Genomic DNA, 25,894 nt, shown 5'->3' with positions numbered 1-25,894 from the left:
ATTACACAACTTAATTTCTAAACAAATTATTTTTTCTTTGTATATGAGGATTGCTTTGGTTATTACTGACATCTGGTGAAAATTCTAAGTTAACAGCATCTTTAGAAATGTGTTTTCATAGAGAGAAATTGAGACCAGTTTGATACTTATTTTACCCACTATATAGCGTTGAAGTCAGAATTATTAAACCCCCTAAATTATTAGCCCCCCTGTTTATTTTTTTCCCAATTTCTATTTTTTGAAGAGAAGATTTTTTAATTATAACAGTTTTAAAATCTCATTTGTAATAACTGATTTATTTTATCTTTGCCAAGACAACAGTATATACTATTTGACTAGATGTTTTTCAAGACACTTCTAAACAGCTTGAAGTAACACTAAAGGTTTAACTAGGATAATTAGGTTAACTAATTAACCTAGGTTAGGGTAGCTAGGCAAGTTGTTGTTGTATAACGATGGTTCTGTAGACACCTAACACCTGTGCCAAAACTCCACCTCTGGCAGATGCTTTCTAGAAGATGCTATGAGGAGACGCAAAATGTACTGCTTACTTTTTTTTAAAGGGAAAGAAATGTACATTTATTGACACAAACAAAAAAATGTGTGCTATTTACATTGAAATTTGAATTAAAACATTAACATAGTTAACATAGTTAAAACGAACTATGGTGTGTTTGTTCTGTTAAAATGCTTGAATAAATGTGAATAAGGCCATCGGAGCATTGATCTGAACCAAAGCAGACTGAGATCTTTGAAAATCTGTTGTTGTTTTTTACTCACTTTCAAACAAACTGTGGTGCATCTAGACTGAAACATGAATGAAAGATTTAAACAAATAAAAAAAAAAACACTAACGAAGCAAATTTCTCATGAGATGTAGCCATAAAAAGGACAGAATGCTCAAGAACAGCCTTTTTCTCACCACATTTCCATTACGCTCAATACAAGAAACGCATTTTCTTTGTGTGTGTGTGATGGCATTGTTTTAACTGTTTAACATATTTAATAAGCTCTTCTAAAGTTTACATAAAGTCAGAAAATACTTTTTCTTCAGTTTTTAGGTTCAGTTTAAAAAACAACAGAATAAACCAGTGCTGAATTTATCATTTTCTTTTTTTTATGTTTTTTTTTTTTTGAGTGAACTATCCTTTTAAATAATGTTTGTATGTGAACTGTTAACACTCTTTTAGATGACATGACATATTCAGAAAGGCCAGTTTTAAACAAAGCGTCTGCTCTTATCTCTGTATAGCACTGTGGGCTAAACTTATTGGCACCACAGTTCAGATAAGCAGGGTTTCTGAGATTGTGAGCAGACTCAATTGAACTGAAGCACAGCTTAATTAAAGCTTGCTGCTCCCAAGAGTCTCGGGATTCCCTGACATCTATCTATCTACACATGCCAACCACTAGAAACAGCACAGTTCTTCTTTCTCTACAATAATATACTTGTCTATTCAAATATTAAAATGTTAAATGTCTTAATAATAGGAAATACACCATTTAGGATATTCAAAGCTAACAATAAAGGGATTTTGCGATGTAAAAGGAGTTTGTAAAACTGTTTATTTTGGGGCGTTAAAGAAATCGTTTAGAAACAAATCTGTTGTGCAAAACCTGTAACCATTGTAACGTCCATAGTGTTTCCTACTATGGAAATCTCTGGTTACCGGTTTTCTAACATTTTTCAAAATATCTTCTTTTGTGTTTAACAGAAGAAAGCAACTCAAATAGGTTTGTGACAAAAGGAGTAAATTATGAACATAACAGTAGATGCACAACAGATTTGTTTCTAAACGATTTCTTTAACGCCCCAAAATAAACAGTTTTACAAACTCCTTTTACATCGTACGAATTAGCCACTAAACTGGCAAAACTTAAAATACTTACGTTTTCTTGTGAGATCAGGCTGGAAACACCCATACACACTCACTCAGTTCACACACACTCATACACTAAGGCCATTACAGTTTATTTAATTCACCTATAGCGGGTGTCCTTGGACTGTGGGGGAAACGGGAGAAACCTACATGAACACAGGGAGAACATCCAAACTCCACACAGAAATGCAACTGGCCTAGCCAGGACTTAAACCAGCAACCTTCTTGCTGTTAAAGGCGACAGTGCTAACCACTGAGCCACCGTGCCACCTGAGAATGAGCAAAAATATTGTATCTGTATCTCGTTTCCCTAATTAATTGCCCTGTGTCTCATCTGGTTGTCAATTGACGACATCATTTGCCAAAGTTGCCAGGCAACATCACTCAAAATAATACCCTACGTCTACCCTCACTTTGACAGTCAAAAAAAACATTCAACCAAAAGGAAATTAATTCTCATGACTGACAATATACAGTGTAACAATCAATCTTTACGCAAACCTGAGTATTATTTACTAAATGTTCCACAGCATCGATAAGTGGCTACTCATTTTATTTTGTCCATTTATGTTTTTTTGACTGTCAAATTGCAGAAAGTCATTGGCTTGACTTGACATTAAAGCTCCATGTTTAATCTAAAAATCTTTGTTAATGTCCTTCTGAATAAATAAAAACACCTACATCCTATGCCGAGTTCAGACTGCATGACTTTATCCTCGATTTTCACTTGTCGTCAGGTTTTGAGAAATCGTCGACAAATGCTTGAAATCACAGGCAAATCGCTGCTCTTTCACGTGAGTTACAATCACAAAGTGTCTGTGAACTATCATAGACGAAATCTGAGAGAATCGCAGATGAGCCGCCGACACCCGTGAGATATACAGTATGTCATGCTAAATATCTGGAGCTGTCTGCGATTCAAATCATGCCATGTGAATGTGTTCTGATTGAATATAACATATGCGATTACCTACAGCCAATAAGAGAGCAGCATCCACTAGTATGAATATCTGCAGACCAGCAGGAGGTTGAGGAAGAAGTTAAAAGCACTCATTTTCAGTTTATTTGTCCCCAAGAAATGGAGGAAAAACTGAAGGAAATTTGGCAGGAGCACTCGTGTCTGTTTGACATGTCATCTGAGCAATACCACAACCGGGTCGAAAAAGTTGAGGAGTAATTGCTAATTCCCTTCAAAGCTAAGGCAGCAAAATAAGTACAATTTCTACCACACTAAAGGCTTCTTTCTCATTATGTAGTTAATAATATAAGATATACATGACCTTGCATTGTGTCCATGTCACTTCTCGGGTGTGTTTCATTGTGAGATGTACAGTAGTTTGGATTAAGTTGTCTCTGACTCTTCCTATTCTAAAGTCATGCAGTGTGAAACCCCCTAATGCCAATCCATCTTGCATTGCAAACAAAACAGCGACGAAACGCTACCCCAGATAGACATGCTGTGTGAAAACATCTGTGACACGACTACTTTGAAAGTCATGAAGTCTGAATTCTGCATTAGATGGCCCTTAGTTGTTGCTTTTGTCTAGAACTAAAAAATATGTCAACTATTGAGTTAACTTTTCATAAGCATTAAAGACAGATAACTTTCTATGATAAATTATGGAGTACAAGGGGCATATCATTAATTACCAATAATTACATATAACAAAACATCACATTTCCCAAATTACATGCCTGTTAATGTATCACGTTAATACTAAGAAGAAATATTAAGTGGATTTCTATGGAAAATGACATGCATTCATTCAACATTTAAGATGTTTTGTCTTGAATACAACGCATTAAAACATACATTGAGTCCTAAAATAACAAACTTTTCAATGTATGCAAGACAAACAGAATTCAGCACAGAGACAGAGAGGGATTTGATTTGGAGCCCTTTGTTGATGATAACAACAGGTCAGTCAGTGTTGTTTGTTTGTTATGTCAACACAGTGTATTTGCTGTAGTAGTTCGCCAGGACTCTGTCTGAGTGTGCTCAACAACACACCTGCGAGCACATGGAGATCACATCATCAGCCCTGCGACCTTCCCCTGAGCAGGTGACCGAGGACAATGTCATTTGTGTCATGCCGGAAGTTTTGCCATATACGATCGAAGCCAGAAATCCGTCAATTTACAGTATGATTTTGATATACATGCGCCACGTAAAAAAGTGCTAATGCATTGAGGAAAACTGGAATTATATATGGATTCAATTAAGAAAGAGGACTTGATGCAATCCTAAATCAAAGTTAGATAGACGTAAATAATTTAGCAGTGTATGTATATTCAGATACGTTACGAAAACATTACATCGTTTCATTTAAACCGCAGTAACGTTATATAATGCTGTAAAAGAAAATATTTTAAAGACTGTATGAATGTTCGATGCAGCTAACGTTACAGGAGAAAAAGCATCTATGAAAACTATAAAACATCTGCAACGACGAGACGGGAAAAAACAGCGAATTCCAACCCATTTTATCAAATAAGGTACAAAGTTTCTATTTTTGGCGAGACATCAAACATCCTCAGTGTCGGATGTGTGAGATATATGGAAAAAATCGATTTACAATTTATCAAATGGCACGTATTTATCCTGCAATGTCTTTTTAGCGGCTGTTGTGATGTAAATCGACGTTATTGTGGCTTCGGGCAGTTTTAAAACACGGAGCCATTTTAAATGGAATTACATTGATCGCTGTAGAGAAGATAACCAACACTATCACTCTGAATCATATCACAGAATTCTCGTCGGTTTTGTCCATATTCACAAACTAGCTGTTTACAAGAATGGGGGTGTTTGACTCACCGGTCAATGTTGAAGAGCAATATCTTTATCTGTTAATGGGAAAATCCTCCTCAGAGATGTTGAAGTGAACGAAGGGCTCGTCGTCCGCACGTTTCTCTGCTCGCAGTCTCTCTGCCAGCCGTGTTTTGATGTCACTTGGTGGGCGGGGCCTCAAGGGCTCCCCACATTACAGTCAACGCGTTTGGAAGACCCCCTCAATCACGATTTATCGCCCCCGTGAGGTTATCTATGATATCACGATGACGAACTCGCGTCTTTATCGAGTTACGTCTTTTTTTATCTTAAACCTTTTTTTCTCGTTGAAAAAAAGCAAAGCCGTAGAGCAGGTACACATACGAATGTAACGTGCTTTTATTTTAACGTTCTCCAATTTCAATGGTTGGACTGACAGCATGTAAAACAAGCCCATCTTTAGGATGCAGTATTTAATGGTGGATGCTGTTTTTCACTCTTTCAGTTTTTGGACAGACGCATACAGGTGAGTACATACTTTTAACATTAGATAACAGCAAATATTTAAATGTTCAATAGGTGAATAAATAAATAGTTTACCCCAAAATTAAAACACCATTATTTACTCTGCCATTAAGTGCTTTCAAACCACTTTTGAATCTTTTTCTGAACACAATATATATATAATATATATATATATATATATATATATATATATATATATATATATATATATATATATATATATATATATATATATATATATATATATATAAACTTGCGAAAAAACTTGCTGGATAAGTTGGCGGTTTATTCTGCTGTGGCGACCCCGGATTAATAAAGGGACTAAGCCGACAAGAAAATGAATGAATATATATATATATATACTGAAAAATGTTTGAAACCAGTAACCATTGCATACAGGAAAATAAAAAACATATTATTGATGTCAATACATGGATAACAGTTTCTAACATTCTTCAAAATATTGTCTATTGCCTTCAACAGATGAAAACCACTCAAACAGGTTTGAAACAAGTGAATGATGAGTAAATGATGACAACATTTCTATTTTGGGTGATCTATCTCTTTAATACTGAGATGCATTCGAAATGAGAATTTCAGTATTTCCCAGTTCTGGAAAAAAGTTTCTGATTTTAGGATTACAGTCATTATGATATTCACAGTTGTTCAGAAATAAATAAGCCATATTCAGAAAACACTTAAACATTCTAAGCAGCTTATCTTTTAAATATAATAGAGCACAACGTACATTTGACTTCACACCCAACCAGTTACAAGGAGGTTAAGGGTTAATTAGCGTTTTAAAGAGTGGATGGCAAATGGTGACTTCCTAAATTGGTGTTAAGATTAAACAATTGAGATTAACCTTTCAGTTTGAATATAGGTAACGTTTCCTAAGGACAAAATCTAGCTTGTATATGTTGAGTTGATTTGCTTCTTGACTAAGTGAGAATATATTGAAAAAGTAAGCTCACCTCAGAATGAAAAATCTGACAATGTTTACTCAACCTCATGTTCTTAACGCATTAGAAATATGCAAATGAAGACATTTGTAATCAAATAAGAGATTTATTTTCCTCCAGAAAAAAAGCTTATTCACTGCAAATGCCTCATAAAAAGATTCATGAGTTACAAAGAATAGACCGAATGGCCAAAAGACACGTCTCTTTAAATAACCTTTTGCATGACTTAATATAAGCTTTTATTCACATATAACCAGAAAACAATGTTTACAGCAAACAGATTTGATCATGGAAGCTGAGCCATGCTTAGTTTATGAGCAAGAACCAATAAGGTTTGCTCTTATACACTAAGCAAGTGTAGTTTTTATATATTTTTATGATGTATTCATGCGAATAAAAGCATAAATCTGTTAATCTAATGATCCAATCACGCCTACAGAAGACACGCATTAATCACTTATTTAAACTGATTTATTTACTTTCTTTCAAAATATTTTGAAGCGTCAGCGTTTGGGGTAAATAGGCTATCAATGGACAAACACAACTATCTCAGACTTGATTAAAATTATGTTCATTTGTGTTCCAGTGATGAACGAAAGACATGAGGATGAGTAAATAATGACAAACCTTTTGTTTTGGGTTGAACTAACCCTTTACGAAATGTGAGCATGCTGTGCATTATTAAATGTCAAAGACATATCTGGTAAACCTTTAAGTAAACATACTCCTAAAGAATTTTGTTATTTCCTTTTGGAGAAACAGAAGGAATTAAATGGATATAAATAACATTTGCTGTAAGTGAGGTGATAAAGAGTTTGGTGACATTCTGTATTAATTCAACAAAACCCAGCATGTTCGGTTTCACATTTTCTCAGTCTATTCTATAGGCTTTTTTGGTTTCGTGGCCTGGTTTAGGAATGTTTTAAACTGAGGTAGTCGTCCTGTGATGATAGTGAAGTAAGTCCTGGCGCCCTCATGTGGCACAAGTCAGAGCGACCTGCTGCACCTTTCCCAGTTCACTCAGCAACTGTTTGATGCTGTGCTTGAGTTCAGGCAGACGGTCCAGCGGTTCTGGAGGCTCCAACTCACCCGTGCAGTCCAGCCAGTTTTCAAGCACTGCAAAAAAATAAAATAAAACTGTTTACAGTACACATGAAATCAAAACTAAATATACTTATTTGTTAGCTCACATTCCTAGTTTTGTGTCGAACGTCATTAAAAACAAACAGAAATGGTGAGGTGGAGGTGTCTGTTAGTTTGTAATAAATCTCCCCAAACCCTTTTCCAGCTCTTCCTGAATTGAATGCCTACTCTACTAGATCTAATCAGCTCGCAGTAAACAAGCCAATCCTCGTTTTCTCATTTAATATTCAGTTTCTCAAGGAACTGCGTCATAATATGAAGAAAAAAAAAACTGCTTTTGGTTCATGCGGACTTTAATGTCTGTGTGAACTGGAAGTCATTGAGTCTTTTATTTCAGTATGTTGATGTACTTCTAACTGAATTAGAATATTGATTAGGGGGCGGGGCTTTCTTTTTGCGCATCATTCCCTCATAGGAAGCTAATGGTAAGAGGGTGTGGTTAACAATATTCTGGCTGAAGCCATCAAACTGATGTCAACAGAGAACAAGCACCACTCCAAACGGGGAAGCAAATGGTCAGAGTTTGATTGAAGATTACTAAAACAAAATTTTTTTCAGTGTATTCACTAACTAATTTAACCAAATAATTGTTTCCCTAAAGAATAACAATGTGTGCTAGAAAAATAAACAGTGAATTTAGATTTTACACGGACTTTAAAAATCAAATGACTGTATATAGCTGTAGCGTTGATTATCTTAAATGAACATGAAACATTCTTATAATGCAAATCATAACACAAAATATTACAAATCATTACAAGAAATCATTACAATCATTAGAAGAAACATTACAAAACATAAATCCACCCCTCTGAAACCCTGTGGCGCACCATCAAGCTCCCGTTCGATGAAATCCATCCTGTGAGTGACTTCTTCTTGAACAGTCTCGATATGATCCAGCAGGTTGACTTTCCACTGTTGCGGCTGAGCTCCGCTTTTATCTCCACCTCCATCTGCACCCGCCTCACACTTCTCCCCTATAACCTAAATGCAATAAAGTGACATCTAGTCAGTCTGTGCAACTACTAAAAAGTACGGGATCGATATGATTTGTTAAATGATTGTGAAAAGCTGCTGTTTTCTATTTGAATTTTTTATTGCCTATTTTTAGCGCCATTACTCTAGTCTTCAGTGTCAGACAAATGAACGCGTGTCTTCAGGGTTCAACAAAAGTCTTATGGGTTTCGAAGGGCATGAGTTTGTAAGTAAATAATGTAAAATTGTTAGGGTAAACAAACTCTTTAACACCACATACTCTCACTCACTTTTATTACATATAATTTTAGATTTACTATTCATTTAAATGTGCCATAGAGTGCATTTGTTTAGTTATTCTCTGATATCTGCATAGTACTGTAGTGTCTTATGTAAGTGCAAAGATTCTCCAGTAACCATTTTATGTTCATTTATACCCACAGGAATTACCCCTTTAAAGAAAAGCTCTGTTTTGACCATATTTAGAATGGTCATAAGTATTAATGAGCTCTGCTGTAATGCTCTGCAGCTCGTATTAGTGCCCTCTCACTCACACATTGGTATTGGTGGTTTATGAGGTCTCTCCATTGGCATAATGTATTTAATACTGTAAAAACTGCTTATTAAATGGCCCTGCTCTATCCCTGACCCCAACCCTCACAGGAGACTTTCCATTATTAAGTTTTTTGAATTACAAAGACCTAAGGCGTGTCCTCATAAACCACCCCAGTGTTGTAATTCCTAAGTCATACTAATGTCATTATACAAATTATGTCCATGTAAACTACTTAAACCAGTGCACACAAACACACACCATGCACTTTGAATCACACATACACAAAATAATCATACTGCAGTTGTCAACAAAAATTGTAACAAATTGAGTTGATTCCTTGTTAAATGAAATTTTTTTTTTACTAAAGTGATAGAAATGTTTATTTTAGCTAGAAGGAATGAGGGAATGAAATGAACGTTTTTCCTGAGTTGTGTTGTGGATGAAATATAGGCCTAATTATACTTGACAAAAGAGGCTATCAGAGATGTATTAAAAGTTGAACTTGGTGGTTTTACGATAAAAACAGAGGGATTTAATATCAACTGCTGTATAAACATACATTTTTTTAAGCTTTTTGTCATTATTTTACTCTGAAAAATCACAGTAAGCACTAAGTGATGACACAATGCATAAACGTGCATTAAACTCTTATATTCAGCAGTCTTCATGTTCATTGACTCATTACAAACATGTAAAAATCACAACATTCATGTTAAACTAACAACAGACAGTTAAACAAACCTAATGCCTCTTTATGCTGCGCTGAAGAAATCTGTAATTCATATTTGCATTCAACAGACAAGCTGTGATGACATGAGATACTCATACCTGGTTGCATTACCTTAGAGCTCCATAACACTGGTCTCACATGCATAGTAAGTATAATAAAAGCTTGGATCAACTTAAAAATATGGAGAAAATATTGCTGTAATCAAACACTAATGGGAACATGCATATTAATGATCCTGTGTGGATTACCAAAGTCTGTGTTTTGTTCTGATTTCCATTTTTTCACTAGGATTTACTCTCACACTCACAGAATTTACATGAGAAAGAGGAAACAATGGTGTTTGAGGCTCATGGTATGCCATTTCCATATACTGAACATTTATTATTCAGCTATGCTTAGATATATCCATATTTTCATACTATGGCAAATACCTATATTTTATTTTACCTTTAAAAATATCAAATCACACCATTATATTTCACAAAACTGGACTGTGATAATGCTGTTAAAGGCTCATTTAATGTGACACCCACCTTGCTGTGGTTAAAGAGCTGACTATTAGAAGTCTTCAGCATGTCTCCATTGTAGTGTTGTTCATTCATCGGCACTCTTTCTGTGCTGTGTAATCGGTCTTCCAGCAGTGACTCTACCCGTGTTTTTAGTACCAGCCTTGGCTCCAATACCTGGTACAGAGTTTGTGGTTTTTGGTAGCAGTGCTCACTGCTGATGTAGTCCTGGAAGGATGAAGAAAACGCCTCTTTATTTTCAATGGTCTCCAAGCCTGCTGAAGAAGAAACTGTTTTTGCATCATGAAGAGCCTTGCTTTTCATCCTGGATCTTTCAGTTGGCTTCCACGGCTGTCGCCACAACTTAAGATCTGGATGAGTCTGGTTCCTGCAGAAAAAAAAGATGTGGATTTTTAAATAGCACATATCGAATGGATTCAAACAGAGAAAAAGCAGCATCACTCACTGTAGCACGCTGATTTTGAGCTGCAGGCCACTGAGGACTTCAACCACATGCTGGACGTCCCCTAACAGCTGATGGGTGGCTGCAATCTTTTTGCCATTTTGATGGGAGTAGTTTTCCAGGAAAGAGAGGCCGTACATGTGGCCAGTGCTCAGCCAATCCCTGTCATACCAGTACCTCAGGCTCTGTCTCTGACCTCTCACCCGTCCTGGATACACAGACACAAATGAGACAGCAAGATTTAGTGAACAAATTTAAATGAAAACAGCAGGAAATTACATCATTAAGATTTCCCAGCTGGGGAACACAATTGGCAATAAGTTAAGTGAAACTACAGAAAAGGCCCATGCTCTTTAGTCAAGTGAGTGATGCTGAATACAGGTGTAAAATGGGGTCTTATGGCCCATTTCTACTGAGTGGTACTGTAGGGTTCGGAATGCTTTTATGGCCGTATCCACTGTTAAAAGATACCAAAAACCTTTGCAAAAGGTACCTAGCACAGCAAAAGGGTACCAAAAGGCGGAGGAAGATGTGCAACTGAACACTAATCGTTTACAGAGATATGTCACTCGCTTGTGTACAAGACAGAAGAATGAAAACAAAGAAAGTGCCATTTATAAATACACAGCCAAGACATTACACCATAATACTAAATACATATGATAGGAGCCATGGTCGACCTGAGCTCAAACAAACCTTGTCGTCATCTTGATAAACAGCCATAAAGCCAAGAAGAAGAGCAGAATCTACCCTGTGCCCTGTGGTTGTTTACAAGGCTGTCTAAAGTGTGTGCGGATTCGCTTTCTCATGTGCGATCGTTGCGGGTCTTAAAATAACAAACTTTTTAAGTGATAATGACAACATGCGCATTATTACTGAAGTGCTCCTGACATCCTTTTAAAAACAGACAAATGCAAGAGTGAAGCACGAAAAAAACTACAGAGCAAATGATTCTTTCAGCAACCTAAAACTATTATCATCACCTTTTGTCTACTATGAACTCGGAATGACGAAATTGCTTTCTAACAGGATGTTAGAAAGATACAGATGAGAGTTGTTTTTGAACCCAAATAAGGACTAAATGTATCCTGTATGTAGTTTTTCTGTAATTGGCAACATATTGGAGACTGTAAGGGTCTGTATGTGTTCATATATGTTGCATTTATTTATTTATTTTACGTAATTGTAGACGTTACAGTAGGCCATTTCACATCATTGATGTTATAATCAAATCCTGTTCATAGAAAGGTTAGTAATGAACATTTCTGCACAAGTATTTGTGTATAAAGCATCTGTTTTGTGAGAAATGCTTCTCATATGACATGTGAATGACCTGTTCAGCTTTACTTTGTCATTTTCTTGAGTGAGAACGACGTCAACTCCAACTTTCTGTCATACATCATGCCCATCAAAAGAGTACCATCGGTTCTCTTTTGGCAGTGAAAACAAAAGCCTGATAAAGATGACCCGTACCGTACTGTACCACTCAGTGGAAAGGGGCCATAAATGTTATGCAATCATCTACTTTTGAACACATTAGATTGTATTCAATCACATGAAACCAATCCAATCTAATGTGTTTTTGACTAGTTATATAGTTTTCCTGCTTGCTTATAAGCCACCTCCTGCAAAAGTGACACAAAACATGAGGGAAGGTTCTTGATGAAAACTGAATCCAAGTGGTCAAAGAGAAGCATTTGAATCACTATACTATTTGATATGTTAATACCAGGTGGAAATAGTAATGTCTCTGCTGACCATTTTTAATAAAATCATTGAAAACAAATGTCGACAGCAAGCGGAAACAGAGCCAAAGTGTCACCTATTCTGAGGTTTCAACTGAAGTTCTGTTTATAAATCAATGCTAAAACAAACATACTTTCCAAACCTGAAGAATCCCGGCAAATGAAGCAGGAATATCGTTCTGGAACATTCTCTTCCAGGAGGCCCATACAGGTCCCATGCTGCCAGTACAGACACTCTTCACACTGAGGCGCAAGAGAAAAAGCAATCAACATGATCTCAAACTCTAAGGTCAGTAGTATTTAAGAAAAGGAGGCTGACTTGTATTTCATGAAACATAGTACATAATGCATTACTATATTCAAATTCTCCATGTATAATATATAATTACTTTAGTCTTTAATGACACCTGATCTATCAGAAATTATCCTAATATTCTAATCTGGTGCCCAGTAAATATTATTAACACCTCAACAATTTTTATTATCGGTATTCAATTCATTCATTTATTTTTGTCTGTTTTCAATTGAAAGTATCCTTGCGTAGTAAAAGTATTACTTTCTTAATACTAAATATACATTTTACGGTAACATACAGGCCAAAAGAATGTTCACCTGTAACATGAAGTCATTCTCCTCGTCTGCTTCGCACACACAGCGCACAGTTTCCTGACTTTCTGTAGTCGAAGCAACAGAACTACAGCTAAGAGGTGAGGTGATAACATCCAGATCCGCCTCCATTTCATCTTCACTCCACCCACAGCTTTCAGAAGACCAATCAGAAATACTGTCCTCATCTGGAAACATACAACAAAACAAGTTGGAGATGAATCACATCACAAAATGATACTAATTGAAATAAAGCATTGCTAAATGTAGTAATTGAAAGGAGGGAAGCATAGCACAATGTTTATATATAGCAAATTATAAAACGCAAGATTTGTAGAGTGCATAGAATATAAAGTAAAATAACATTGTAACAAATTATGAATTAAATCATATAGTTTCTATAGTTGTATTTAGGGCTGTGCAATTAAATAAAATCCTATCAAAATCGCAATTTGAACATGCACAATTTATAAATCGCCTTACAGCACAAATTTCCCACAGTATGCTATTTGCGTCTAAACAGAGCGCAAGAACTAGAGAATGAGCTTAATGACAAATAGCCTGCACAAATAGGGTTAATGAGTTCAGCAAGGAGGACTTGGTGTGGGATTACTTTGGATAGAGGAAGGCTGATGCATCACAGAATCAGGTAATTTATAAGACGTGTCAGTCACATATTGCTTCTAAAAGCATGTGGAAAGTGACATTTGACAATTCTTTGACATTCGACACACTTTGTGCTCGTGCTCCTTTGTCGTGTGACCATCAGCAATTTTTTTCAGAGGATGGCAAACTAACAAACATTGCTGTAGGTCCAGTACAAGTTTTATTTATAGAGAAAATGAAAAAGTACTGGGTGTTCTCTCTACTTATATTCCATACAAAGTATGAAGCTGATCGCTCAGCTTTTGTTACATGACTCGCGGTCATTTGCAGCATTCTGAAAGTAGAGATGTTTTCAAGTGTGAGTGCCTGGAATATGTGAGCATCAAATATGCGTGCAAGCCATGCAACTTCATTGGAAATAATAACCTTGTACGTGCAAATTATGCGATATGTGAACAACCTATTTTACAGCAGCATCAAAAAGAGATCTATTATCTATTATGCATGGTTAAAAAAAATTATAATAATAATATCTGGACACATACAAAAGTACAGGCAACTACTTCTGATATGTGGTCCAAAAGAACATTGGAGCCTTGTTTGACGGCGCGCACACACACACACAGTAGTCTATTTATTTGTTTTTTCAAAGGTCTGTTCTAGAGACAATCTATTATTATTTTTACTAGATGATTTTTATTTTTTTTGCCTTATGTCTGTTTTAGAGACATGTTACAGGACTTTGATAAAGATCTCATGGTTTCCACTATATTCATTCTTCCATGGCGGGGCCCTACACCAAAATTCATCTCGCCATGGCTATATTATAGCTTCTCATTCAAAACATTCAGTCGTTGTTTTTTTTTTTATAAGCAGGTTATAATCACACCGAAATGTATGAAAAGGTAAGTGAATTATAACTGCGCAAACTTTTCTGTAATCGTAGTAGTGCTGTGCATTATTTGTTTAACCCTTTAAGGTGACGTGCTGACTGACTGACTGACAGGTGTGATGTGTGAGGCCAGCAAACACGACTTTTATATTATATATATATATATATATATATATATATATATATATATACGCGACAGTTTATATAATTATACTCTACAGATAAATGTCTATGGCTCTGCAAACAATACTCTGAGTCTGCATACAAGACTCTATCTTGCTGGAAATTATAACCGTTTCACTTTACTTTGGACGCATTAATGTCTATTGGAGACATTCATAAATATTTCTAGCAAATCTAATAAATGTTGGAGACATATTCATTAAATAAACACACTAAATCGTACTTCAGCAGCGTTATTGTGAGAGCGCACAAGCAAATCTGCACATAAGCAGCATACATTTGAGGGGGCATGCAAGAATTTTTGTGCACGAACAGAGGGAATCGGCGCACAAGCAAACAGAATTGCATGCTCGTATTACATAAATTTGATATTGACTTGTAATTCTGCGCTCAAGACATTTGTCATTGAAATAACGCCATAGGTAGTTGGTAGACCTGTGTAAAAGGCCTGCCAAAACAGCTGGAATAAAATCCTAAAGAAATAACTGAGGTCTAATAAATATGTTTTATATTCAAACTGTAAAACTTGTGTGTGTGTGTCAAAATCGTGATAAAAAAATTAAATAGCAATGTTGTTCAAGAAAATGTGTGATAGGTTTCTTTTTCCCATATCACACAGCCCTAATTGTATTATTTAATCATTTATTCATTTTCTTTTCAGCGTAGTCCCTTTATTCACCAGGGGTCGCCACAGAGGAATGAACCGCCACCTAGTTGTATTCTATACATTTTTTAAATCTTACATAGCTTTGAAAAGGATTTACAGCTGTTGTGCACAGAAATGCAGATTTATCAAGCTTCCAAAATCAATGCTTTAAGAACAGGTTGCTTAATACAGAAATAAATGCAGATTTTCTTCACCTGATGTGGTTTTTCGTATCTTTTTCTTTTCCTTCAACTTTATTCGCAGGAAGTCTCTCCTTTGTTTCTCTTTTAGTCTGTTGCGCTCCTTCACACTTTCTGCAAAGGAAAGAAACCAAATCTCAGTTAGATCGAGCCACATTTTGAAGCCTACAGCAGTTGGCTTAAAATGAAATATAAATTCTCTACATAAGCCATACCCATTTCCATAAATCTTCTGTCTCTTTCCTTGTCGTAGCATCTCTGCATAGTGTCATCTAGCTGATTCTCTCTGGTCTTGTCCTTCAGTAAAGGCCACTGCTGGTAATTCTGTGTGCTGGCAACGGGAGGCGCTAGAGAGCGATTCTTCACGGTCACCCGCGCACACTCGCGTGACGTAACGCATCTCTTCTTTGAGCCATCGTGACTATTAAGTGTGGTCTTTTTGTCCATTTCCCTGGTCTGCTCTGGTTCTATGGGGCACTCCTCTCCATGGTAGTACTTCATATGATAGTGCAGGAGTTTTGCTTTGCGGAAGGACTTCGAGCAGCCAGGGGTGTTGCATTTATACAGGTTATGATCCAGGTTGATAGAGAGTACCGGTGGAGGCTGGTTTCTGATGACTCTATACACTGTGAGAAGTCAATTCAGTCATCACTAATTCAAGATCATTTATGACTGTGTAAATGTGATTAGTATAGATCTTTACTCACGAGGCTCTCTGCTGAACCGGTTGGGATTGTGAAATGCTTGTTTTCTAACTGCTGCAATTAAAAAACTCTTAATCATAATGTAATTATTTGACGACATATATGTTTTAAAGATGTGGCGGGTGGAATCTCACCTGTAGGCTTGAAGGTTTCTGATTGGCACTGAGCCTGAGATGCTGATGTGCCATTGGACGGTTGTGTAAGATGTAAGGAGTCTGGTTCTTTTCCTTGAGTTTGCTGATTATTGGGCTTGCAATCATTATGACTTTTTTCTGGAAAAGAGAGATAAAGAATAAAGCAATAATATTGCACAAGTACAGTACTCACATGTTTTACAGTTAAATAGTCAAACCTGAATCAGTCTTGTTTTTTTTGGAGCTCCTTCGTGCCATTGAAAGTCTTCTCTTCCCTAGAGAAAATAAAACAGATGTCACAAAAACACATGATCATGTGATTGACATTAAATGTATGACATAATTTGTAAATTGTGAATGTTATTACGAGTCACAAAAATAGATATATTTGTAATTTCTGTTCCAATATCCTCTCCTAATGGTAGGGCTGTATTTTTGGGAAAGGACAAACACATAGTAGATTATTATGATAATATGTTAACATAACCATAGAGCAGGGGTGTGCAATACATTTTTCCAAGGAGCCACATTAGACTCTAGAAGGGGGTTTAAGGGTCAATACAATCAATACAGTTAATTTGTTAAAAAAAAACTCTGTAAAACTATTAAATAAACATTCATAAAAACTTTCTCATAAAAATGTTAAAGACTGTCACAATAGCAACATCATGGTTGCATTTACACAACATATCTTGATGGTCAATTCCGATTTTGTGACTGTATGTTATGTTAAAAGTGAATCGTATTCAATTGTCTGCATTTAGACTGCACACGGCAATGGCACAATGGCTATGAAAAAAAAAAGAGCGGGCGCTGACTGACAGCTGATGATTAAAAAACGCCCATTTCTCAGTTCCTGTATTTTAATGAGTTTGCAGGGTTTCATTTTTTAAAAATCTTTTTGACAAGTTGTTTTACTATAGTTTATGACAAAAAAATTCTCATTTGAGTATCTTCCTTTAATCCAGGCCTTTTTAAACCAGTAGCCATTTAAATTAAATGTCTATGCCATGATTTATGCACGTAATGTATGCAATAGTTTTATTTTAGTTGTATTAATTTGGTTACGTGGCAGATATTGTGCTCTCTAGCTCTCTCATTAACATGCTTACATACTTATGCTACATGACAATATAAAAGCTTTTTTAGTCCTCATGTATGAGTTGTAAGGGTTGAGACTCTGCTGAAGTCTGTTCTGAAATGAAAATGTCAGACTTGACGTTATTCGGTATGGTTTTTAATGATGAGCAAATCACATTGACAGGTGAAAATCCGATTTCCCTGTTTACACTACAGACACGAGGGCATGAATCCGACCCATATCAGATAAATTTACACATATGAACAAGGCCTGAATCTGATTTTAGTAAATCGGAATATATGTGATTTTTTTCCTGCTTAAATGTACACAGGCCATATCCGATCTGTGCCACATGGGAGAAAAATACGATCGAAATTGAGTCACTTGAACCATGCAGTGTAACCTATGAAGGGTTCTTTGTTTAATTGCTTCACCTTAGTTTATTTTTATTTATTCATTCATTTATTCATTTATCCATTAATTCGGTGTTCAGCGAGAGAATTCTAGCCTGTTTTGGACCTGAAGTCAGGTTGAATGTGAGGTGGATATGTGATGTAGTGTTCATCACTGAGAGAGCATTTGTATCTGCATTTGTTAAATCGTTAATCTGTGTTAATTACTAAAAAACGTGAGAGTGACACCGCATGTGCATCCCTTTGACCGTTGAACCCTCCAAAGGTCTCCAAAGCAATACTGTATACGTGAAAATCCCCTTTTGTTGACTCGCAATATTAGACCTGTGAACTGCAAGACCCTGTTTGCGGTTGAATTTAAACTGAATAAATACTTCAAGAGGGCTAATCAAATAAGTCCAGTGGGCCGCATGTGCCCCAGGGGCTGTAAAATGCCCAGGTCTGCTGTAGAGTAATATTAAGTAGGTAGCATGTTCGCCTCACAGCAAGAAATTGCAGAGCCTCGGCTTGGTCTGTTGGCATTTCTGTGTGGAGTTTGCATGTTCTCCCTGTGTTTGTGTGGGTTTCCTCCGGGTGCTCCGGTTTCCCCCACAGTCCAAAGACATGCGGTTCAGGTGAATTGGGTATGCTAAAACTGTCCATAGTGTATGTGTGTGAATGAGAGTGTATGGGTGAAAGAAAATGAATGAATGAATGAATGAATGAATGAATGAATGAACGAAAGAACACAGGGCTGAACAATTTTAGCCATAATATTTCATCAAGCATTTCATCCTACTAAACTGAAAAAATTATGATTTCTAAACAGGTTTCCCAAATAACCCCTCACAATTGGGTAATCAAACAAATAACCCCTACGCCACACTCAAGGCTATTAGTTGAGTGAATGTTGCTAGGTAATGCTGGTCACAATTATTAAACAAATAAAACTGATTTGAGCAACAGAGCGGCCATGTTTACACTTTTCAGAGAGCTCAACTTACAAATGTCTCAAAACAAATTTTAATCATCAATAGTTTTACTTTGTGCTTACTTTTTATCCGCTGCCTCCGTGCTTTTTTGTCATGAACAAGACATTGTTCTTCGACTTCCTCCTTCTTTTGTTGTGCCAGGACATCTGTTTCCTCTGTCTCGTTCCTCTTTACCATGCTCTCGCTGAAGTTCACATTAGAGTCAAACAGCGCAGAGTCCTCCATCTTCACCATGACCTCCTCTTCTTTCTCCTCAAACCCTGAGCCCTTCTTCACAAGTGACTTACTGTAATTGTGTTGACCTATTTCCTCCAAATCTCTCTCCTCTTTTACACTTTCATTTTCCACTTTAATTTGCATTTGTTCGCCTTCTTCTCCATTCACTTCTGAGATCCCGTCCTCATCTTTCTCAGGAAAACAGTTGGTCTGTCCTGCTGCTTGTTTATCACCATTGGCTTCACTTTCCTGGATTTCCTTTTCTGTCTGTTGTATCACTGGCTTCTCTCCATTCTGGTCACTCAGTTTCTTTCGTCTCTGAATAGAGGGATTGAGAAAATGAGTACGAGGCCAAAGCTGGTTTTGTGTTAGAGTCTAAATATGACCATGATAGAAATACGGAATCAACCTCTTTGGTGAAGGGCTTCACATGGATTCCCTTGACTGTCTGGACGACACCATCGTAGAACTTTACTGTGTAGGATGCTGGAGGATCATTTTGTCATTAGAATGATACAAACATATACCATTTAACTGTTAATATTTGACCAAACACAACAAAACCAATCATAAGTGTCAGTTTGCTGAAATCAAGATTTAAACATCACCTGAATAAATGTGTTTTATTAATGTACATCTAGTTAGGAAAGCATAAAATATGGCCAACATAGGGTCATTCTGAAAACGTAGCTCTATTTACGCTTCTGAAGATCGCGAATTATGTATCCAGAAGTACATATGTCTGCATTTCATCTTTAAAACGAACGCTACAGGGCAGTATGACATCGTTCCTTTTCACGATTACTAGCTGACCGCTTACCTCCATATGGACAGCTATCCCGCTTTAACCAGTTTGTCTAGTTAGCTCGTCATGTACATCGGTAAACTTAAGATGCTGAGAGGAGTTGACCACGACATCTGGGTTTGAGTCCAGTAAAGAACGGTTTCAGAAAACAGGTAAGACAGAATCCAAAAAGTTAAATATACAAGTAAATAACACGGTGAAGAATGTGGTAAAAATCAGGCGAGGGCGTTTGTTTTTCTAAATTGCTTTATAAATTTGTCGGTTGGGTTAAGGGAATTGGGTAGGCGGGTCAATCAGTGCTATTGAAAACACTATTAGTTGGGTTTAGGATGGAGGAAGGAGGAGAGTGGGTCAGTCGATAGGTCAGTCAGTCAGTCATTCAAAGAGTCAGTCGACAGCGGCCTCTGGTGGATTTCCGCGAAAACAGCAGGCACAAATGGCACTCGTCAGAGAAATTTGAGATTTAAAAAAGCATACACAGCAGCCTCTGGTAGATTCACGAAAACAAAAACTGCAAAAAAAGTATCTTCTGGGATGTATTTGGCGTACTCCAGAAATGTATATAGCGTTACATTTTCAGAATGAGCGTGGGTTGAATATGGCAGAGATGCAACTATTTGAAAATATGGAATCTTTGATTTAAAAAATAAATAAATACTGAAAACATTCCCTCATTTTCTTTCTAATTAAAGGGCTTAGCAAAGCACATTATAAATCAAGAGTTTTGATATACGTATAGTCCAAAATTCTCAAAAAAATCTCCATGTAACGTGATCTTTACATAATATTCCAACATTTTTGTCATAAAAGAAAAATCAGTCATTTAAAATTTTTGGCTTTTCCAAAAAAATATACATGTACAACATAAATCTGGTTTTGTTGTCCAGAGTCACATATAAATGTTTAATACCACATTGGTTTTAATTTTATTACCATCTTTATTGACAGCCAGAACTTTTGCCGGATAAAATCGACAGTCGGACCAACTGGCAAGAACTCTGTCATTCACATGAAATCCCTGCAAAAAAAAGACAAAGGCAAACAATTAGAATTAAGGTTTTGGTGGCACGGTGGCTCAGTTGTTAGCACTGTCCCGGCTGGGTCAATTGGCATTTCTGTCTGGAGTTTGCATGTTTTTTCTGTGTTTACGTGGGTTTCCTCTGGGTGTACATATTTATGAGGGTCTGCAGAGGCCTTATTTTTCTGCATGCTGGTGAATCACATATCTTATATGAATATAAAGACATCCAATGGAGAGGTTATGTGATATTCTACACCACTGTTCAGAGGTTTGAGGTCAGTAAGATTTTAATACTATTGTTCAGGAAGGATGCATTATGATAATGAATTGTAGCGGTTAGGTCATTTATAAATTGCATAGAATTTATATTTCAAACTAAATATGTTTTTTTTTAAAGACCAAATAATAATGAAATAAATAAATAATGCACTAAATCAGAATATTAAAAGGATTTTTGAAGGATCGTGTGGCACAAGATTCAGTTTTTCCATTGCAAAAATATATTATTAATTAATATGAAATATTGATAATTACATAATACTGGATTATTTTACAATATTATTACAAAATAGGTGGTGTGGTGGTGCAGTGGGTAGCTGGTTTGAGCCTTGGCTGGGTCAGTTGGCATTTCTGTGTGGAGTTTGCATGTTTTCCTCACGTTGGCATGGGTTTCCTCCAGGTGCTCCGATGCGACCTTCTTGCTGTGAGCAACAGTGCTACTCAATGCACCACAGCTTACACTAATTTATTTTTTTCATTTTAATAATGTTATTTTAATAAAGGTTATGCCGCTCTGAATAAAACATAATGAATATCTAAATAATATAACTGGATGGGGCAAATAAGATGTTTTTGAATGTTACACTGTCATCCAACAAGGATGCATTATATTAATGAAAAGTAACAGTAAGTACATCACTACGTAAGATTTATATTTCAAACTAAACATGCTTTTATTCTTCAAAAATGATTTTCACAAAAAATGCACCAATTTTAAAGAATTTTACATCACAGAAATAAATGCTGTATTACAATAATACTATAGATATTACATAGAACCACAATATATAACAATTTTATTACAAAATTGTAATACTAACTGACAATATTTTTTTACCTCAATATACTATATAAGTACCTACTACTTAAGTACCTACTATACTATATAAGTACCTACTATACTATATAAGTATAGTAGTATATTACCAGCTAAACTATTATCTGCATGTTAGTGCAGATAGATAATATTTTTTATTCATTCATTCATTTACCTTTGGATTAGTCCTTTTATTCATGAGGGGTCGCCATGATGAAACAAAGGAAACCCATGCAAACATAGGGAGAGCATGCAAACTCCACACAGAAATGCTAACTGACCCAGCCGGGACTCGAACCAGCGACCTTCTTGCTGTGAGGCAACAGTGCTAACCACTGAGCCACCGTGTCACCCTCAATATCTTTTAAAAGAACTTTAATATAAACCTATATAGTAAAGATGCAGTATAGTATAGAAATTACTATACAGTAGTATAATACAGAAAATAAATTTACCCTACTGTTAATGTACTCACCAAGTGGCTGAGTTGTAATTTAATACCATGCTGGATTAATATCTGCATATTAGTGTAGATGGATAATAATATACTTTATTGTGATCATCCACAATGTAATAAAAGGACAGCAAGAATGCAATATCACTTCCACATCTCTGTAAACAGATTAATATCTAAGGCTGATCCTCGATTAGCTTTCATGCACTGGGATTTTGAAGGAGCGCAGTCGTGACTCACAGGGATGAAGCTGTCGTCCTGCCGTGCCTCTCTCCTCAGCTGAACCCTCTCCACAGGCCTCAGGTACGGACTGGCCCAGTCGAACCACTCGTCATAGCGGTGGCTCCACTGCCGATAGTGGACTAACACCTTCTCATCCTCATAGTCGATCTTCTCTATGTTGGCTACATACCTGCGAGATCAATCACACAGATAGATTCATAAAAAACATAACAAGGGAGGAGGTTATACCAAACATGACACAAATGAATAAAAGAATAACACTTGCCAGTTCTTCAGACTGTCCCGTGCTTCAAGCGAGGCGCCGACCTCAAACTTAATTCCTCGTCTGTTAGGAGGCCTTTTGCTCATAATGTCAGCAACTACCTAACATAAAGCAGCAGTCACATTTTAGTAAAGAATAAGAGATCATTACATTAAAGTGCATTTGATCTGTCAAAATACATATTGTTTTTACGAGTAGATGTTTTAATAGCCAGAAAAGGGAGAATTGTATATTAATATTGATGCTCCATCTAATAAGTAATTATATATATTACAACATTTTCATGTAGGAAGAAACTTGCAGCCAGAGCAACAGTTTTGGCAATAAACTAATTACTAAGTATTTATTATTAGACATTGCTATTTAGAAATTTACAATATATTTACAATTTTACATATTAAGAATTTATTCTGTAACTAAGGTTATTAGGTGGGGCTATAGACATTTTTTTTCTTTATTATTCCAGTTCCAACACAATGTCATTGCAATTCATAAATTTAGTTATAATTTAGTGGCTAATTCATATAAATTCATACGATCTCATTCGTGCAATTTAGTAGGACTTGCTCATTCCCCAATGACGGTTGGGTTTAGGTGCCACATCTCCATTTTAAAAATGTACATTTTTGTTCGTTTGAATGAATTCATATGAATTTGCCAATAAACCGACAAAATGTAAAACAGTTACGTTTCCACGTGAGATCAGGCTGACTATTTACATTTTGTATTTTACTATTTACTTGTAGACTAAAATTAAAATCGGTGTTTTTTCTATGTTAATTTAAGTAAAATGTGTTGAAACACAACCACTGAGTTAAACATTTTATTTGCAAAAAGTAACCCAGCAAATTTTACCCACTTTTTTGTTTAAGCAACTCAGCAGTAGATAAACTATGGTTAACAAAATATTAATAAAACAAAAAATATTTAAAGAATCATGAAACACACTGAGCTAGAGCTGTACGATACTGGAAAAATATGTGATATTGTTGTGAAGTATTGCGATAACTATATTAAAGATATAACCTAGAAAATTAAACCATTTTTTTGAAAAAATTTTTTTAAATCAATTCATGAAATGATATTAAAATAAGAAGGTAAATGATTTTGTTGATCGAATTAATTCTAATTGTATTAACTCCCACCATTAGTATTTTTTTTTTAAACTCTAGGTTTGCATTTGGGCCACTCCGACCAATAGCAGAACAGCAACTACTGAGGAGGCAGGGATAAAGATAGTAATCCCCAATCTAACTGGTCAAATTTAGATAAACAATAATTATTGAATTAATAAACAGTAATTTATCACACATGTCTATGATATGTTTGATGCATATCATATATGTATATTGCGATAATTGCAGATCATTTTACAATATATTGGGCAGCCAAGACTGAGATCTAAATGTCCACTAAACCTGAAGATTTAAAAAAAAAATGTACATGCTGCAATAATTCTGTGTGCTTTAATATTATATATATATATATATATATATATATATTCATATTTATAATTTATATTTATAAATTAACTTAGTTAACTTAATTAAAAGCTAATAATACCATAATACTGTACAATTACTTGATTTAAGCTGCTACATTTAAAATAATTATAATGTTTAATTATTAGCAAACAAATATTAACCAAATTAATTGTTTTTTTACTAATTTCTCAAATAGCAAAAACTATCCTAGAGTTCCCTGAAAGACGGGTGATCACTGATCTATAGTATTTAACTTGTGAACATTGTAGGTGCAAAAAATCCAGGTCATGGCATCATGCCAATAAACACACAGGGAACAACAGACTTAAATCAATTATCAACAGCCTACTTTACTAAGCCTCTTATTTATACGTAACTTTAATGTATAAGTTTAGATTCTGCCTTGTATGAACAGAATGTAAAGATTGTTTTAATCGAATAGCCATATCAAAAATGTACCTATTAAACAAATGAATACATGTAATAGACATTTTGCATAACAACGCTATTAAATGCACCCGTTTAGAGTAACCGTGTAAGTGAGAGTGATCAACTGTGATTTCATCAGGGGCCCCTATACATAAGTGCCTGACGGTGACAATGGAAACAATAGAGATGCCAGATATTCCAATACTCCACTAAATGTTTGCCTGTTATTCCCACATTAAACACTTCTGTCCGTCTATATGCAAAAGCAGACAAAAGCACATCATTCACGACATTTTGGAACGGATCTTTTTCATCTCGGCGAAAACACGAGCAGACGTGAACTTCCTGACTGATCCACACCCTCCATAAGAATAATGTCATGGATAGTAATGGGCGAGAACATCGCCACTCCCACAAATACAAGCTGTAAATCACAACATCAGTCTAGCAGTGCACATGTTCTGATATTCATGATATTTCGTTCCTTTAAACTCGAAATTAGAGATTCAATTTTGTAAAACAGCATCTTTACAGACTCCGTACTCGAGCAAAGTCTTGGCACAGCGTAAACAGTATTGCAAAATGCTAAATAAATATGTTACCTGTGGTGATATCCGTCTTTTTGTAACTATAAACGCCCGTTGTTAATGTATCAAAGCGTCTTTTATTGTAAGCACGTTGGGCGCGAGATGCGCGCACTTATTTTCCAATGTGTTCCACAGACTACCGGTATGAACAATACCACATCTGCGCATGCGCGGCAGCGCGGACGACTTGGCGACTGTATAAATACGTCTAGTGATGCTCTGCTACCCTTTAGTCTTTTAGTGCCACTAAACATTAACGCCATTAAGGAATTCACATTTTTTAATTGATCAAAACCACTTAGATACCTTAATACTTTTATTAACATGTTTACATTTAATATACACACAAAACAAATAGATCACGATTTTCAGAAATATTGCAACATTTATAATAAGAAGAAATATTTCTTGAACTGCAAACAGCCATATTAGATTTCTCAAGGGTTATTTGATGCTGAACACTTGGGGAAAATATATGTATATAGATTTTTAATAGCAAATTTTGAAATAAACCCATCTCACTCCCCCTATTTACATTTTTTATGATGCATTAAACAAGATAGGATTTGTCATAATTTTTACATCTATTGTTACTTTGAATAGTTCTAT

At 35.7% G+C, this 25,894-nt stretch overlaps 2 protein-coding genes across 12 annotated transcripts in view; both read right to left on the bottom strand.

Moving 5' to 3' along the window:
* The window catches only part of ndrg3a (ndrg family member 3a), a 71,744-nt gene extending 66,947 nt beyond the window's left edge, over positions 1–4,797 (bottom strand). For 3 of the 5 annotated variants that reach the window (XM_087271788.1, XM_087271789.1, XM_087271791.1), the window contains exon 1: positions 4,696–4,793. The gene's annotated coding sequence lies outside the window, so the exon portion shown is untranslated. Of the gene's footprint in view, positions 1–4,694 lie in introns of all 5 variants that reach the window. The other 2 variants (NM_199517.1, XM_087271790.1) reach the window with 2 other exon arrangements.
* Positions 4,798–5,718: 921 nt separating this feature from the next.
* phf20a (PHD finger protein 20, a) lies at positions 5,719–25,438 on the bottom strand. Of its 7 annotated transcripts, none has more exons than XM_087273729.1 (17): positions 25,301–25,438; positions 22,789–22,886; positions 22,521–22,692; positions 20,643–20,727; positions 19,314–19,390; positions 18,751–19,222; positions 16,442–16,498; positions 16,224–16,361; positions 16,093–16,143; positions 15,601–16,011; positions 15,401–15,499; positions 12,865–13,046; positions 12,387–12,495; positions 10,511–10,715; positions 10,072–10,432; positions 8,108–8,261; positions 5,719–7,250 (listed from the first exon to the last, which is right to left on the bottom strand). In XM_087273729.1, the coding sequence occupies exons 2-17, from the start codon at positions 22,869–22,871 to the stop codon at positions 7,108–7,110; spliced, it is 2,799 nt and encodes a 932-aa protein (XP_087129855.1). In that variant the 5' UTR covers positions 22,872–22,886; positions 25,301–25,438; the 3' UTR covers positions 5,719–7,107. The 7 variants fall into 7 exon arrangements, with proteins under 7 accessions (XP_087129855.1, XP_087129860.1, XP_087129857.1 ...); XM_087273734.1 differs by having other exon boundaries at positions 12,396–12,495; XM_087273731.1 differs by having other exon boundaries at positions 16,093–16,140.
* Between the last annotated feature and the right edge of the window lie 456 nt (positions 25,439–25,894).

This window comes from Danio rerio, chromosome 11 (genome assembly GCF_052040795.2).
Source record: "Danio rerio strain M-AB ecotype USA chromosome 11, GRCz13ab, whole genome shotgun sequence".
Taxonomy (NCBI): Eukaryota; Metazoa; Chordata; class Actinopteri; order Cypriniformes; family Danionidae; genus Danio; species Danio rerio.
Note: the sequence above shows the minus strand (reverse complement) of the source record. Positions and strands in the feature narration are given on the sequence as shown.

What these genes read in the sequence shown, in the direction of transcription:
- phf20a (XM_087273729.1), bottom strand. Translation starts at nt 22,871, where the DNA reads ATGAGCAAAAGGCCTCCTAACAGACGAGGAATTAAGTTTGAGGTCGGC. An exon ending in AGAAACCTTCAAGCCTACAG is followed by an intron (nt 16,144 to 16,223) that starts GTGAGATTCCAC and finishes TTTTAATTGCAG; the next exon opens with CAGTTAGAAAACAAGCATTT. An exon ending in CCGGTTCAGCAGAGAGCCTC is followed by an intron (nt 16,012 to 16,092) that starts GTGAGTAAAGAT and finishes GACTTCTCACAG; the next exon opens with TGTATAGAGTCATCAGAAAC.